The sequence below is a fragment of the Tachypleus tridentatus genome, chromosome 13 (genome assembly GCF_004210375.1).
Source record: "Tachypleus tridentatus isolate NWPU-2018 chromosome 13, ASM421037v1, whole genome shotgun sequence".
NCBI classification, from domain to species: Eukaryota; Metazoa; Arthropoda; class Merostomata; order Xiphosura; family Limulidae; genus Tachypleus; species Tachypleus tridentatus.
In genome coordinates, this window is record NC_134837.1 from 60,878,785 (window position 1) to 60,896,392 (window position 17,608).

Sequence of the window (17,608 nt, forward strand, 5' to 3'; positions counted from 1 at the left end):
CTTAAATTGATAGAAGAATATCTGACAAAATAGTTATGACGATTCGTGAAAATAAACTCACCTTTGAAGCTTCATTTGCTACTATATTTGGAGAACAATTCACGTATGTAAGTTATTCTTTTAATGAAGTTAGGCATGAACGTGGGATGAACCTAGATGGGTTGGTCTTACAGGTGATCTGGTTCTAGAGTGGAACGGCATTCCTCTCACAGGCAAAACCTATGAGGATGTTCAACGTGTTGTAGCGTCCTCTGGCGATGAAGTGGAAATTGTTATTCGAAGGTAAGCATAACCATCTTTCTATTCTGCGCATATTTTGTCAATTTTTGTAAGAACTAAAGTAAGAGCCATTTGTATTTGAAACATCCTAGAAATCGTAATGCATCTTGGTTGTTTTTTGTTGTTTTATTTCTGGCAAAACTAAAAAGTTGCGTGTTGAGCCTCGCGTGCATTTTATATTGCTTTTCGTCGTAGCAGAATTTTACCTTGTAACATCTGATGTTCAGAAAATGAACGGAAGCTTGCTTGGGAAAAAATATATACAGGCCCTGTGTGGCCGAATTGTTAACGTGCCCGAATTAAGAGTTTCCTAGGGTTTATTGTTCGAGTTCCATTATCTCCAAAACGGGCTTTGCAATTTAAATCGTTGGTACAAGAAAAATTCAAGAATTGGCGATGGGTGATGATGACTACCTGCCTTCCCTCTAGTCTTATACTGCTAACTTGGGGACGGCAAGCGCAAATACCCCTTGTATAGTTTTGCGCGAAATTCAAAATACAAGCAAACAATCCACTCGTAAGTTTTAGCGTTACGCCTTCTTATTTAGTCATATGTCTGTGGTCAATATGAAGATATCTATAGTTTTCATATCTCAGCAACCAAACGTTTAAGTCTAATTACTCGTTTCATGGATGCATAATACTGTAAAATGCAGTAGGTGAACATGGAAATAGAAATGTTTGTAGAAATGGCTGAACAAGATGTTAGTAAAAAGACTAATGTAGAAACACTTGGACTAAGATAATAAAACCATTGTTGTAAAAACAAAAGAAATTTATAGCATGACTGATGTTATAAAAAATGTTATGAGTGGAAATGAGACAATGAAAATGATATTGACAGCACGACCGATGTTATAAAAACATTACTATCAATACAATGAAGTAGTAAAAGAGATATTGACAGCACGACCGATGTTATAAAAACATTACTATCAATAGAATGAAGTAGTAAAAAAGATATTGACAGCACCACCGATGTTATAAAAACATTACTATCAATAGAATAAAGTAGTAAAAAAGATATTGACAGTACGACTGATGTTATAAAAACATTACTATCAATAGAATGAAGTAGTAAAAAAGATATTGACAGCACGACCGATGTTATAAAAACATTACTGTCAATAAAATGAAGTAGTAAAAAAGATATTGAAAGTACGACTGATGTTATAAAAACATTACTATCAATAGAATGAAGTAGTAAAAAAGACATTGACAGCACGACCGATGTTATAAAAACATTACTATCAATAGAATGAAGTAGTAAAAAAGATATTGACAGCACGACCGATGTTATAAAAACATTACTATCAATAGAATGAAGTAGTAAAAAAGATATTAAAAGTACAAATGATGTTATAAAAATAGTACTATTTGTGGAAATGAGGTTGTAAACAGACATTGGCAGTACGGCTGATGTAATACATACAGGAGAACCGAGACTGTATAACCAGTTATTTTTAAAAACTAAGTTATAAAATGATGTTAACAGAAGCAGGTTTGTATAGAATATTCTTTTCAAGACTACTATTGTTAATTTCATTGTTTTTAGAATTTTCGCGCAAAGCTGCACGAGGGCTATCTGCGCTAGCCGACCCTAATTTACAGTGTAAGACTAGAGGGAAGGCAACTAGTCATCACCACTCATCGCCAACTCATGGCTACTTTTTTACCAACGAATAGTGAGTCTGAGCGATACATAATAACGACTGCATGGCTAAAAGGGCGAGAATGTTTGGCGTGACGGCTACTGCCATGGTAAAAATAACTTTATTAGAATGTCTTGGACTGTAAATCTGTCCTCCCGTCAAGGCTAAGCCCGTAGAACTTATACTGTCAGGAGGAAAGGAGTGTGCAGATGACGTTTTGTGATGGTGCCATCAGGAACGGTAACAACTTTGATGATTTCCCATTTTTAGCGATGTTAACGTTCACGATTCTCACCTTGGTCGGACTCATCAACGTCGTTACCCAAGGATGGGACCACAGGATCTTAGAAATGGTCCGGAAAGTGGTAAAACAGGTAATAACCACGGAGACGAGGGCGACTCTAACTCTGGCACTGGTCACAACCCTGGAGGTAACAACGAGAATGGTTGTGCACCCAGAGAATCTTCGAACATTGAGGAATCCAAAGATCCCATCATCAGTAACAGTTCTTCCTACGACAATGTGGATGGCCTTAAATCTTCTGAACAGGGAAATAAAGGTAATACGAAAGCGATAACGTGATCGTAACAAACTTTTATTAATAACAGAATTAATGTTAGAAAATTACTGATACGTTAATCTTGGTCATTTATAGTATTTATTGTTTTTCATATAAAAATAATAAACTATTAAGACAGAACAACTGACTGTTATTTACCACAATGCTTGTTTTTCAGTCAATGGATGTATTTATCTGTGATGACAAGAAAACCCATTTGAAGAGAAAAATATATATATGTAAAAACGGCTGGTCAGCTATCGGTCAGTTACGTCTTTCTTTCTTTGTGAACCTGACGATGACCGAAGAAGGTCAAAACGTTGTTCGCTCCTCTAAATAGAATTTTCTCAACTCATACCAGCCGTTTTTACATGTATATTTTTCAATGGATATATTTATAATCCAGCTAACGGTTGTCCGCTTCTTGGAGTGTTGGCAGCCACATCATTTATAGATTTTAAGAACCTGCTCACAATGAGTCATCTAGGAAGTATTTTTTTAAATAACTATTTAATGGTCTCTTCTGAAATTACAAGGGAATTATGTGAGTAGACATAGGGAACAAGAAGTACTCACTTAAATTCGTAATGGCAAGAAACCCATTTGAAGTAGAAATGTATCTCAAGACGTCTGGTACGGATGTTAAAACTTTTATTAAAATAAAGTAGAAAAAAACGTTTCGACCTTCTTAGGTCATCTTCAGGTTAACAGCTTAGCAACCTAAATCAAAATTAATCAAAGTGTTTATTAATCAGTCTTCTGAAACCCACATTTGTTGAAATTGGATTCGATTTCCAAACTGTTTTACATCAAACTACATAGCAGTTAATCATGGCTGTAGCTATTATGACGCGATGAAGCTTAGTGTAAGGTGTATTATTACTGGTATAGTGAATATGAAGCTTTGTGTAAGGTGTATTATTACTGGTGCAGTGAAGATCAAGCTTTCTGTAAGATATGTTACGACTGGTGTAGTGAAGACGAATCTTTCTGTAAGGTGTTTTATTACTGGTGCAGTGAATATGAATCTTTCTGTAAGGTGTGTTATTACTGGTGTAGTGAATGTGAAGCTTTCTGTAAGGTGTGTTATTACTGGTGAAGTGAAGAAGCTTTCGGTAAGGTGTGTTATTATTAGTGTAGTGAATATGAAGCTTTCTGTAAGCTGTGTTATTACTGGTGTAGTGAAGAAGCTTTCTGTAAGCTGTGTTATTGGTGTAGTGAAGATCAAGCTTTCTATAAGATGTGTCATGACTGTTGTAGTGAACATGAAACTTTCTGTAAGGTGTGTTTTTACTGGTGTAGTGAAGATGAAGCTTTCCGTAAGATTTGTTATTACTTGTGTAGCGAATACGTGTAGTAGTACACTTTAAGCATCACTGGGGTATTTTTATAGTGGAAGGCTGCACTAAATTTCTTTAGTGTTTGAAGTGGCTAAGTCACATGTAACCATCTAGTGCTTTTCATTTTTCTTTTTTTCTTTTTTTAATGTTTTGCTGTCAGTAAAGTAAACGCAATAAATAACAGTGGAATCCATGTCCCTTCGGGTTAATTCTTACGGATTTTTAACATTATTTAATAGACTCTTCTTTCTCTAATGTAACCTTTTGAACATAAAGATATCTTTCTTGAGCTTATATTGAGTTAAAATGCTGGGACGATGGAGAGAACCACGATGTTTGTCCGTTGTACAAAGTGTTATATGTTTTCTCGGATGGCGACATTTCTATTCTTTTGAGACAATGCTATGCGGAAGGAAAAGTGTGTTATAGCTAGTGTGGCAACTTGTCTTGTGGCATACAGCACTCTGATGTAGCTGGTGTGGCAAAGTGTCCTGTGGCATACAGTACTCTGATATAGCTTGTGTGGCAACGTGTCCTGTGGCATACAGTACTCTGATATAGCTGGTGTGGCAACGTGTCCTGTGGCATACAGTACTCTGATATAGCTGGTGGGGCAACGTGTCCTGTGGCATACAGTGCTCTGATGTAGCTGGTGTGGCAACGTGTCCTGTGGCATACAGTACTCTGATATAGCTGGTGTGGCAACGTGTTCTGTGGCATACAGCACTCTGATGTAGCTGGTGTGGCAAAGTGTCCTGTGGCATACAGCACTCTGATGTAGCTGGTGTGGCAAAGTGTCCTGTGGCATACAGTACTCTGATATAGCTTGTGTGGCAACGTGTCCTGTGGAATACAGTACTCTGATATAGCTGGTGTGGCAACGTGTCCTGTGGCATACAGTGCTCTGATGTAGCTGGTGTGGCAACGTGTCCTGTGGCATACAATACTCTGATATAGCTGGTGTGGCAACGTGTTCTGTGGCATACAGTGCTCTGATATAGCTGGTGTGGCAACGTGTCCTGTGGCATACAGTGCTCTGATATAGTTGGTGTGGCAACGTGTCCTGTGGCATACAGTGCTCTGATATAGCTGGTGTGGCAACGTGTCCTGTGGCATACAGTGCTCTGATATAGCTGGTGTGGCAACGTGTCCTGTGGCATACAGTGCTCTGATATAGCTGGTGTGGCAACGTGTCCTGTGGCATACAGTACTCTGATATAGCTGGTGGTGTGGTAATGTGTCTTATGGTATACAAAATTCTGAACTTAGCTGGTGTGATAACATGTCTTATGGTATACAATATTCTGAATATAACTTTGTAGTAGTCTTATGGCATACAATATTGTGGTATAGCTGGTGTGAAAAAGTATCTTGTGTAATAATTTAATACTCTGTCACAGTCAAAAAACGTAAACATACAACATAAAATTATTCTGTTTTGAATGTAGGATTTAATGAATGAAAAGTCTGTGTTGTGATTATTAGTTCAAACAAGTGTTTGAAACCTGTTTTACTTCACAGTACTAGTAGCGTGATTAACTCTTTCATTAACAAACTGTCATAACTGATTAAAAATTAATAATGGGACTTTTCCTTCACATATTAGAAATACATTACTTAAAATAACCAAGAAACACGTACTTAAATCGTGTTGGCTACATATTTGTTGTTCAGTATCTTGTTAGTAGGAATATTAACTCTTTTCACCGCGATACTTCCGTTCAGAGTTCATTAATGAGGCTGGTGAAAGTGTCTTGTGGGTTTGGAGTGCTGAAGGAGTACAATTGAATATTAGTGTTCTTAACTGAATCAGAGACTAAAATGTGTCATTAATTTGGTGTTCTGTGCTGAACCAAGTTTATTGTTTTACAAAACCGCAGCGAATAATTGAATATTTATACAGTATTCTTTCATAAGAGGACTAGCTGTATATATTGAAATGAAAGAACTCGTGACAGTACCTGGAATTTTTTTAAATGTTCAGTATAAAACGACTTAATCATAAACTGATAACTGAAAATAAAATGGTTAAATGTTTTTTTATTCTTTTCTAATTTCGCCACCTCCAAATAAATGCTATTAATTTCGCCACCTGTGAAACTTAACTATTACACGAGAAAGCTAATTTATTATGGCCTGCAAGGCTAACTTAATTATTTTGCGTAAAATAAATATTAGAAAGAAAGAGACAACTCAAAATAGATGTTTCCTCTCATTACACATCGAGGTATACAAATTGATCTTATGGTCGTTCCCCTCCTCCCCTGTAGACGTCGCTAGCTCCAACTGTAGCATCCGTCCCGGATCAGAGAGCTATGAACCATGCCTGTTAACTTCCCAACTACAGTGTGCCCCAGAAAGAACGCCACCCTCTAATCCACGACTTGGAAATTCAACCAACTCTGCTTGTAATCATCATCCCTCTCCCATCTGGACCAGTTCCCAATATCCCAATCCTAAGTCCACCAGCCTTAGTGAGAGCAACAAGGTAAGAAAGACTTTGGTAATTACTGTGGGCAGAATCAAATGTTGGAATAATGGCAATATACAAAGGATACAAACTATTTTGCTTAAATTAGATATCTTATACAACTGTGCCATTACGTTGTACCTTCTGCCCACGGTACCAGTGTCACAGTCTTAAAAAAAAGCTATTTATTCAGTCTGTTATTAACCATAAAAGAGATTCTTACCTTGTTGGTCTGTTTTGTTAGTGTTTCTGTTGGTTTATTTATGTTTTATACCTCCAGTTAAAATGTGCGAATTACTTGGCGAATTTATCAAATACGACAAAATTGCCGGGAATATAATTACTGACACACATAACTTTTTCATTATAGTACAAGTTTCGAACAGATCACATCACCGGAGAAATCCAGGTAAGTGAGCACTCATTGTTAATACTAAAATACCTCTTTTTGAATTTTGTTTGTTGGTATCAGTTATACGTATAATAATTTTGTGCAAACATATTTAATGTGTTTTAGCCACATTCACAAATCTATGTTCTCAGTCATTTAGTTAAAGGAATTTAAACGGATTAGGAGCAATCTATAGGTGTAAGGTGTTTGTCTTATAGCAAAACCACATTGAGCTATCTGCTGAGCCCACCGGAGGGAATCGAACCCTTGATTTTAGCGTAGTAAATCCGTAGACTTGTCGCTGTGCCAGAGGGAGGCAGAAATCTAAATGTTACTGAAATGAAATTTTGTTTTATGTTTATTGTAACCAAACGTTTTTTGTCCATTTAATTTATCGACTTTTATCGCATAGAAGTTCAAATATTAAAATATTTCTCCCAGGTTGAAGATCAAAGTATTCCTTAGCAGGTCAAAAGTCAAAGTATATTGTGTAGAGTCACAGGACAGAGCATTCCTTAGTAGATCAGTCACAGACCAAAACATATGCTTTGAAAATTTATAGATCTAAGTATCCCTTAAAAGTTCACACATCCAATTGTCCCTTAGAAGGTGCATGTCAAAGTGTCCCTTAGAAAATAGCAAACTGTAAGTTTCATCTCTAGGTAAGTTCTTTGTTACAAACACGGAGTTTTTAGTTTGTTTGTTAAGTGCAACTCTACACAGTGGGTTATCTGTTATGGACTAACCACGAGTATTGAAATCGGTTTTTAACGTTATAAGCTTCCAGAGTAACCACTGAGGCACTGGAGGCTACACAGGATCTCTTCCTCAACCAGGGATAGAGGGATAGAAGGCCAAAGAACAAGAAATATCGGTAATTGCTTCTTGGGAATGATGCATACATCATTGGAACGATCATAATATAACATATTTAAACATACAATCCATATTATGGTAACTTGTTTCAGTCTGCAGGCACGAGAAATTAAGAGACATAGAGTTTGAAATGGTCGCATCAATTACAAGAAATGGTCACACACACTATTTGATTATCTCCTTTCTGTAATTTGTAAATCAAATTATATGACCTTTCTTCGGTCCTTTTGGGGTTCGAGCATCTGTTCTTGATCTAGCGAAAGACTACTATTACTATCATTACTGTTCTTGTTACCATTAAGCCTATTTTTGAGTGCAGCCACAGCATCTTTAACAGTCAAAAAGACTATCATAACGTCCACAGCAGCTACACAGATCGCAAGTCCAATATTTCGGAACCTTACACATGCCGAAGAGTAGCAAAGTTGCAGCTGGACTTGAAGTTATCTGATGGAGACATATTTGGCAACAAGAAATACTGTTATTAACTATGGGTGTCTGTTTGTGATGTGGCAAGTCATAACTCGGTTAATTCTTGTCTGATATGGAAACTGTAAAATATAATCGGCACAACTCATTGCATGCTACTTTCGTTATAAGTCTCACTAATATCTGATAAATTCTGGATTTTTTACGCATAATCCTTATCTGAAAGACGTCTCTAGTTGAGGAAAAGATTCTGATTCACATATTAATTTTCATCTTTCTGTACACATACCAAAAAAGTTAATGGCTTTATCATTCTCAAAGAAAGTCACACCATTAAATACGAACTTCTAAAACCATCAATTATGAAGCATTTCTATATAATACTGTGACCTTACTAGATTTTAAATCACAAAAATGTGGAATTGTATTAGAAAACATAATAAAAATTGATATGATGATTTAAGTTGTACTATAAGAACAAGAACTAAGGACATTAATTTAATTACAATTTAGCCTCTGGCGTTACTTCAAGTTTTGACATAGTTGATTTTTGATCAAAACAGTCGTCATGAGAAACTTGAAACTGATACAGGGCCTACGACCTAACTGTTGTACGTTATTGTTAATTTGTTGGTCATTAGATTAAGAATATTTCATAAACACTCAATTTTTAAATATTTATACAAATAATTGTGTAGTGCGTAGGTTTATGCTTGTGATAAAATTTAAATTATTTATATTACAAAGTTTGCAAACCCTTTTTTAAAGAAAAATAACCATGACATCCATTGACCAAATATTAGAATTGATGCTAATTTACACATACCACTTTCTAAAACAATCAATATGTTAATGTTCAGTAATGTGTCTAGGAGGTGAATCTTTGGAACACAGGACCAAATAATATAAGATGAAAGAACTCTTTTAAAAACGTCTAATGTTCGTTCCAAAACTATTTATTAATTATATGATGTACTTAGCTATTTTATAGTTAATTAAACAATAAAAATGATACGATATTTATGTCAGTTAGTTATTAATAAAGAGTTATGTCAGTTGTTGTAAGCTTTTGTTTATTTATGAATGCCTTTACCTTCATTTTTAAATTATTAATACTTCTTCCTACTACAGGGGATGCGCTTCCTGTCACATTTTTATATACCAGATTGATCGTAGTTAAAAAAATTAACATATTTTTAACCTATTGTATTATATATAATATAAATAAAATTGAGTTGGATTGGGAAAGAAGAAAAGGCTGAATTCAAACAAAGAGGGTCAAGGACTGCTATATTAAGAACCTGATTGTTGTCACTTGTTAGTTGGAAACGTTTAGTTTTCTCTTCTCTCATTCAGTCTTTACAGACAACACTAAAAGGCGTGTTTTCTACAAGTGTGGTGGTGTACAAAAACCTGTACTATAGAAAACTCTAGAAAGGTTGGACTCAAACTATTTATTACTCATATCACCAAGCTATCAGTAATGTCCGATTTCAGGGCCCGGCATGGCCAGGTGGTTAGGGCATTCGACTCGTAATCTGAGGGTCGCGGGTTCGAATCCCCATCCCACCAAACATTCTCGCCTTTTCAGCTGCGGGGGCGTTATATGTGACGGTCAGTCCCACTATTCGTTGGTAAAAGAATAGCCCATGAGTTGGCGGTGGGTGGTGATGACTAGCTGCCTTCCCTCTAGTCTTACACTGTTATATTAGGGACGGCTAGCGCAGATAGCTCTCGTGTGGTTTTGCGCGAAATTCAAAAACAAAAACAAACAAACAGATTTTAGGTTTAGAAAAAGAGAAAGGATTTCAAACGCTCTTAATGTTTTTAATCAATAATATATGTTCATTATTATTAATTACTTTCTCCCAACGATTCAGAAACTTCTGAATTTATGTGTTCCAAGCTCTTTTCCATCAAGATAGTTCTTCACACTTCGGAATAGATGATAATCAGATGTGGCAAGGTCTGGAGAATAAGGAGGATGTGGAAGTTTTTCACAGTCTAGCTTTTCAGTCTTTACAGATATGATCCTTGCTATATGGGGCCATGCATCATCCTGGTGTAACACAACACCTTTATAACTGATCAAAACAAGCCTCTTTTCTTTCAGTGCAACATTTAAGAGCTCTAACTGTTGACAATATAACTCTGATATAATCGTTACGTTGAATGTCAGCAACTCAAAGTTGATCACACCAACAATATTCCACCAAACGCTTAACAAGACTTTCCCAGGACGGATGTCCATTTTGGGCTGTGCTTTAGCCAATTTATCTGCACTGAGCCATTGTCTGCTGCGCTTAACATTTTTAAAAGATATCCATTTTTCATCTCCAGTTACTAACCTGTCCAAGAAAGGTGAGTTACGTTCACGAGATGCAGAGAAGTGCAAATGTCCACTCTTGCTCTAAGGTTGACTTTTGTCAAATCATGGAGGATCCATTTTCCAAGTTTTGACACCTTTTCAAGCTGTTGCAGATGATGGTGAACTGTTGAATTGGTTCAGTTAAGTTTCTGTGCTAGTTTTTCAACTATTACTGCACAATCTTCATCAAGTGCAGCCAGCAGCAAGCCATCATTAAACTCAACAGGACGACCTGAACATGGTGCATCACTTAAGTTGTAGTCACCTGACCTGAACTTCTGAAACCAACTTTGACATTTTCTTTCATTGAGAGACTCCACACCATAAACACCTTGAATGTTTCGTGTAGTTCCTGCTGCACTATTGCCTTTTGTAAACTCATAAAGCATTATTTGCCTAATATGTTTCTCAGACACATTCATCTTCGTAAGGGTTTATTTGACTAATGATTTGAGAAAATGGAGTTGAGTTAGTTTCTTTTATTTGTCTTACCATTTTTATACACGTCCTACTACATATTTTAGTCATTAAAGCCTTCTACAAAGACAGAAATGATGATGCACTTTGTGTATTAAATTTTCGGGCATTACTTATGGGATGACCTGATATATATATGTTTTATCTTAGGAAACGTAATTACATTAAACCATTACTCAGATCAGCAAGTCTTTCACACATGATCACCATGTTTCTTTCATCTTAGGAATAGTACGATTACGTGGAACCATTACTTAGATCAGCAAGTCTTTCACACATAATCACCATGTTTGTTTTACCTTAGGAAACGTAGGAATACATACTCCATGTGTTATTTTCAGCTTCAAATATGCTACGACTCCAAAGCAGGCATTCTATACATAACAATAGTCCGAGCACGCAACCTGGTGACAGCTAGAGACAACAGCGGCCTACCCGACCCTTTCGTTAAGTGTTATCTCCTCCCCGTCAGGTGGTAAGTTGTTATAACGTAGCCTGAAATAAGAATTACACTAAGATTATTAGAGTTAGTGTTGTTGTTGTTTTTTCAACTTTATTTGATACTATGATCGTATTAGATTAGCTAGTGAAATTTGGAAAATGAAATCCTGATAAAATAGGACAATATGCTTGTCGCTAATGAGTGTTTTTGTTTTCACAATGTCTAGAAATTTAAGTTTTTATGAAGTATAGTTAATTTTCTTCTATATTTAACTAAGCCTCGTTTTGATTAAGTAACTGATTGATTTCTTCAATATATTAGTTCGTTATGAATGTATGCGTGTGAACAATGAAAATTTTCATAACTTATTTAGGCAAATGAATGTGCATGAATCAAAAAACAGGAACAATAAGTATTTTCAAAACGGAAAGAAATGGTTTTATAAAAAAAATCCGTAAACAAAACTTCGTTATTCGATAAAATCATGTTGTGTTTACCATAATAACGATCAAGTTGTTGACCTTTGTAGCATGGAAAACCAGAGGCGAACTCGTTACTTCTCTAGATGCAGCAGTCCAGAATGGAAACAGACATTGGTATACCCTAATATTCCGCCAGAAGATCTGCCTAACAAGTTTTTGGAAATCAGCGTTTGGAATTACGACATCTACCGGCCAAACGAGTTTCTTGGAGAAATCATCTTGGACTTATCGGGTTAGTCCTAGGGAGCTTTCTTATATGTTTTATAGCTTGTATTTTAGTTATGTTTTGTTGTTTTTCTTACTTCTGCTTGTTAGAATGTGTTGTTATTTTATATACAGAGTAAAAGGATAAAATCAGCGTATTTTCCTTATATTATTTACTGAAATCGAAACACTAGTTTAATGAATAAATGCCAAGAAAAATGGCTAGCATTAAAATAAGATGATTTATTTGGTTTCTATAGTCTGCCATATAAATAAATTGCCAAGTGCTTTTTTTTATTTTTGAGAAGAGGAGGGACAAAAGATAACATGGAGTGCTATGTTTATATGTCTCAGTTTTCTAATCGCCATTTAAAAGTTCAGGAAAAGTTCTGCAATGCATTTGTTTTTATAAAAGCATTTTAGGCCTATTGGTTTTTGAATATGTCGCTGGTTTTTGGCGTTTAAACCATATGAATATGTACTTACATTCATGTAAATTTATCTTGAACAGGCTTAATCGAGGAATTCGGATCGCATCGTGTTATACACGTATTTAATATTCCTTCCGTTAAAAACGACAACAGTGGATTAGTTTCTATAGCAATTATTTACCATTATTGTTTTTTAGTCCATTACAATTAACATCCACTGCTTTGTATAACGTTTCGTGTATGGTGCTTTGAGATGAGTCATTTGATAAATTTATCAGTTATATTGTTATTAATTGATTTCATTACTTAAAAGTTTTAAATATTAAGAAATATTCTAGATGAAACTGTATTGGACGAGCAACCCCGATGGTATAAACTTCAGGAACACGACGAGAGTCGCTACCCACGTGATCCAGTAGGAGGCCCACGAGCGTCATTCAGCCATGGTAGTCTTGGTAGTGTAACGTCAGGAGATAGTGGCCGAAAGATGGCGCGACTTAACAACCTGGGTTTCAAGTTTCCCTTCTCCAGCAGCGCTGATGAAATCAAACGAGTATGTGGAAATCTGTTATAATGATACTCAGTACTTGTCCATCCTAAAAATGCGCATCTGTACGCATATCAACAAATGTGAACAAAAGGCGAAGGAAGATAAACTTTAACAGATATCTTGTCCAACAACACATTAAAAACCTTATCAAAGTTTTTAAAAAGGTCTAACGTTACGTTGTAGAATAACATTATAAATCTATATACTAGTATAGTATCGTAAAACTTAGCTATAATTAACTAAACTTGGTCAGTATAATGACCAGTTAACGTGTCTTGTTATAATTCACAGTACTTTGGTCAATAGAGCAACCAGTTAAGTTAACGTGTACATTTGACAGCACCTTGGTGAGGACAAGGAGCAGGTAATATATTTTGTTCTATTAATAGAACCTTGGTAGAGGAACTAGTTAAATTACGTTTTTTAATATTTAACAGAACCACGGTCAGAAGAAGAACCAGTTAACGTGTTTTGTTTTGTTTTAATATTTGACAGCACCTTGGTCACGAGAAGAAACTCATCAAACCTTTTCGAAGGAAATCGATCGGTTCAACAGATCCTGCTAAGGGTATGATCATGATTCATAGTCTCGAAGTCAATTCTTAGAATATTCTAAAATGGAAGACGTCTATAGACGTTTTTATTGCCCGTGTTTGAAATGTGTGTTTTTTTGTTGTTTGTTTGCTTTTTATTGTTGTTGTTTTGAAAGTTGTAATTGTTGTAAGTGTATATAAAGAAACTGCAATACTCACAAAGCTAACACGTGCAAAGAGACTAAATCTTTAAAAACAAGTATAGTTTAGCAATGTAATGGAATCCCGCCTTAAATTCACGTAGGAACCTTCCATTCCATTTCGTTGTAAAAGTTATGATAAATGGCACACGAAGTCACAAGAAACATTTTTATATCGGGTGATTTCTGTTTCTCAACTTTTCGCGGTTGCAGTTTGTGTATTCTGCGCCTTGCCCGTCTTCTCTATGGTGGTATCATTCTTCGCTATCTCCTTAACTGTCTTCTGCGAGAAACACTTTACTTGTTTAACCATTTATTGTGTGTCAGTGGAGATATTTTTTAAGACTTGAAAAACTCACTAAATATTTCTTTATTTTGATATTAAACGGTCGATTCCAGTACATTGCCAATAGTTTTCCTTAACGTAGGAAGCTCGTTTTTCTTGCTACATTCTAAATTTTTGAATAGAAATATTCTTGGACAAAAAAAGACAGTCAGCTGCAATCAGATATGTCTGACAACTACATTTACTATGCTGTAATCAACTTTCTTTACTAATTAACTAACGTTGCCTTCTGCCCAGTTACTTTACTGCTTAGATGTGAATGTAAAGTTGCCTAAAGTTATTTTCATTTCTGTGCTCTTGCCCAGGCAGGGAGCAACCAGCAACGTCACAATCGGGTCCCGCTGTTCCCTACTAGCAATCTCTCTGCCCATCCACTGATTCCACAAGGCTGCCACGGTGCTGTATGTAGTATTTTCTGACCCTTGGTATGGATGCGCCCTTCCTCAAACAAGTGAGTTCCAATTTTTTATTGAATGTTTTACATTCTTCAGTTAGTGGTAAAGGGCCATACCTAGAAACAATTGAAAACACTTTTCAGGATTAACACCGTTTGGGTTATTTGTATTATATTCAAAAAACAACTATGAAATCATTCTTTTTTTCTGCATATGGTTAACTACAACATATACGCATTAACTCTCACTTTATTTGAAATGATTATACCTTAAAAATTACTTGATAAACAGGCTTTGAAGCCTGAGTTTTATTCAGGAAAATCCTTACATAGTAAAGGATGTTTAAAAACTGTGTTATACTGCATACCTAAATCGTTAATTAGTAAGTAATGTCACTTTTATATGTTTTCTTCAACAACACTAAATATGAACAAAACATTTGTCAGTAGTCATGCTATTATAAACATTGAAAAATTCATCCTTTACTCTAAAAATATTCAGTAGGTAATGAACAGTGAACACTTCCCAAAAATACATCCTATAATTTAACAATATTCAAAACCTAATAAACAATGAAAACTTCCAAAAAATACATCCTATAATTTAACAATATTCAGTACCTAATAAACAGTAAAAAATTCCAAAAAATACATCCTATACTTAAACAATACTCAGTACCTAATAACTTAATTAGGTACTAACATAAACATTTTAAGAGAAAATTAAAGTTTATTTTTTTCCTTTCTAACATGACAAGTGTCCAAACAACATACTGAAAAATGTAAAAATTAATGTTTTGATACACTTCATATTTTGAACATTTACCAGATATATGTATAATGCATGATATACTTTCAAGTGTTTTGAGATATGAATTTTTCTCTAGGTTTTAAATGTGTCTGAGTTTCATTTACAAACAAGATTCAACGAAAAAGCCAATTAATCTTATTTTTACAGAGAAAATGACCAATGGTGCTGAATTCTTTGTGAGACTGAGTTGTCAACCACCCTGTTGTATTGTTTTTGATTTCTAAAGAACACTCCTCTCTTTCAAGTTCTACAGACAGTGTGTAACATCATCTACTTAGGAGAAACTCTCCTGTGTATTTTTGTAGATCATACATCCAGAGGCATTGAGGAGTCTCCAGAAATGTAATATTACTATTTGCATCAAAATGTTCACCCAAAACCTGTGCCTCCTGCTGCTAAGCCAGAAACAAATACAGCGGATATTGTGTGACTTTGTGACTTAAATGATGTTAACATTTAAGTACCACTGACTTATCAGGGTTATGCAATTTCAGAGGACATGGGTTGTTTAAGACAGTCAGTTTCCTTGGTCTGCTACATCTAGTGGTAAATAGAGTACCTGCACAGGTGGGGATTTTGCAACTGTTTCCACCATGAACTGCTTTGGTAACTTACTGCTACATCCACATTATTACACTATTGGAGAAAAATACTTTAATTTCTTGTTTGTTTGTTCTTCCTTAAGTAACTGGAGAATGTCATGCAGTTCTCCAGAAACTGATATATCACTAAAAATTAATGTACACACATAGATATGGTGCGCTTTTCTTTTTCTGAATTGTGATGTACGCACACAAACATATCAGTTATCAGTTGATGTGTGACTGAATGCTTTATACAGAACTGCCTGCCTTTATATCGAAGTAGCTATAATGTATTTCAGTGCAATGTTTCGTGTTAATCTTTACACTATTTATAATAGAATTCTGTAACAAATTATGCTTAATTTCCGAAGGCAGCTGGCTTGTTCGAAAGTATATTTATTTATTAAATATAATTTAGTCCTTTTGTTTTCTGACAGTATAAAACCAAAGTTTAATTATTTTATAAAATGCTGATAATATTTCAGAGAAATCCAAAGCTGACCCAAAAGTAATTTTTTGTGATACTTGTTTTTTAACAGTAATTAATATATAGAAAATTTTCAAATACTTTATTGTGTCATGAATTCTAGCTTCTCATCAAAATTGTGACTCCAATGACTTCAAAACTCATTGGTGGAGTTAAAAGTAGTTAAACGTATAAAAGATTATAATGCTTCTAATATCTTCTACCACCTCAAGAACAGCAAAATCCTTGTAACCTCTTCCAACACCTGGAAGTTAATGCAATGCATCTGAAATGTGCCAGCACTTAAAGAACACCATAAAGGTTCTAAAATCTGCCAGCCCCTAGAGTATAACACTCCTAAAATCAGCCAGAATGTAGAGAAAAAAACTAACGTTTGTAAAATTTATAAGCACTTAAAGAATAGCGTAACTCTCCTTAAATATGCTCACACCACCTAGAGAGAACTGTAATGCTTTTAAAATCTTTCAGCACCTACAGAAAAGTATAACGTTTTAAAATCTTCCATGACCTAAAAACCAGCTAAGTAAACCTTGTACATAATTTGTATACGCTACCAGCTATTGCAAGTTTGGCACATAATTGGTAGACACAAGCAGCTATAGTAATTTTGGAATATAACTTGTACACACTACCAGCTGTGGTAAGTCTTTAACTGTCCTACATCTTCATCGTTACGGCAGGATTATACTACACACATAGTAAACAAACTAGTCATGGTGATGAGAAGCGAACCTAGCAACCGGAAACGTCATTTCTGTACAACAGCAAGTGAATAGATGTCGTTGCGACTATTTCTTTCATCCTAAGCCTACATAGCGAAATATTTATAAACGCCATGCTACGTTTGTTCAATAACTGATTTTAGGATTCCGATGACGTTTGTGTAATTATAGAGCTCTAAGGGGAAAAAATATGTCGTAAAAACAAAATTCTAAGTGTTCACTTTGTCCCCCTTGTAATCTTTGAAATACTCGTACTGAATATTCAGTTGTAAAAGAATTGACGTTACTGGCACAAGTTCATTACACGGGTTAAGAATCGGCTTTTCAATCGCCTTTGTACACTTTACTTTTTAAATAAAACTAGTACGAAAAATATATAAAGTTTAATTAAAATATTGCAGGGAATACTTAACTATAACATACGTAAGAAGTCACAAAACTACGTTCAGTACTGTCTCGGGAAGATGACAACCGTGTAATACTTTTCTTTAACGTGCGCCGCCTTAAGTTACAGATTGTCATGAATTTTCCAATTATTTATGAATAAGTACCGAACATTTATAAAGATTATATGTTTAAA

General features: G+C 35.1%; 1 protein-coding gene across 3 annotated transcripts in view; it reads left to right on the forward strand.

Moving 5' to 3' along the window:
- Positions 1-14,476, forward strand: part of LOC143237566 (uncharacterized) — a 54,731-nt gene extending 40,255 nt beyond the window's left edge. Inside the window, exons 13-21 of one of the 3 annotated variants that reach the window (XM_076476967.1) lie at positions 174-282; positions 2,202-2,491; positions 6,102-6,319; positions 6,672-6,710; positions 11,184-11,317; positions 11,814-11,998; positions 12,740-12,954; positions 13,447-13,519; positions 14,340-14,476. In XM_076476967.1, the coding sequence (XP_076333082.1) occupies positions 174-282; positions 2,202-2,491; positions 6,102-6,319; positions 6,672-6,710; positions 11,184-11,317; positions 11,814-11,998; positions 12,740-12,954; positions 13,447-13,519; positions 14,340-14,449 (1,373 nt within the window). In that variant the 3' untranslated portion in view covers positions 14,450-14,476. Of the gene's footprint in view, positions 1-173; positions 283-2,201; positions 2,492-6,101; positions 6,320-6,671; positions 6,711-11,183; positions 11,318-11,813; positions 11,999-12,739; positions 12,955-13,446; positions 13,520-14,335 lie in introns of those variants that run through there. The other 2 variants (XM_076476968.1, XR_013020138.1) reach the window with 2 other exon arrangements.
- The last annotated feature ends 3,132 nt before the right edge of the window (positions 14,477-17,608 follow it).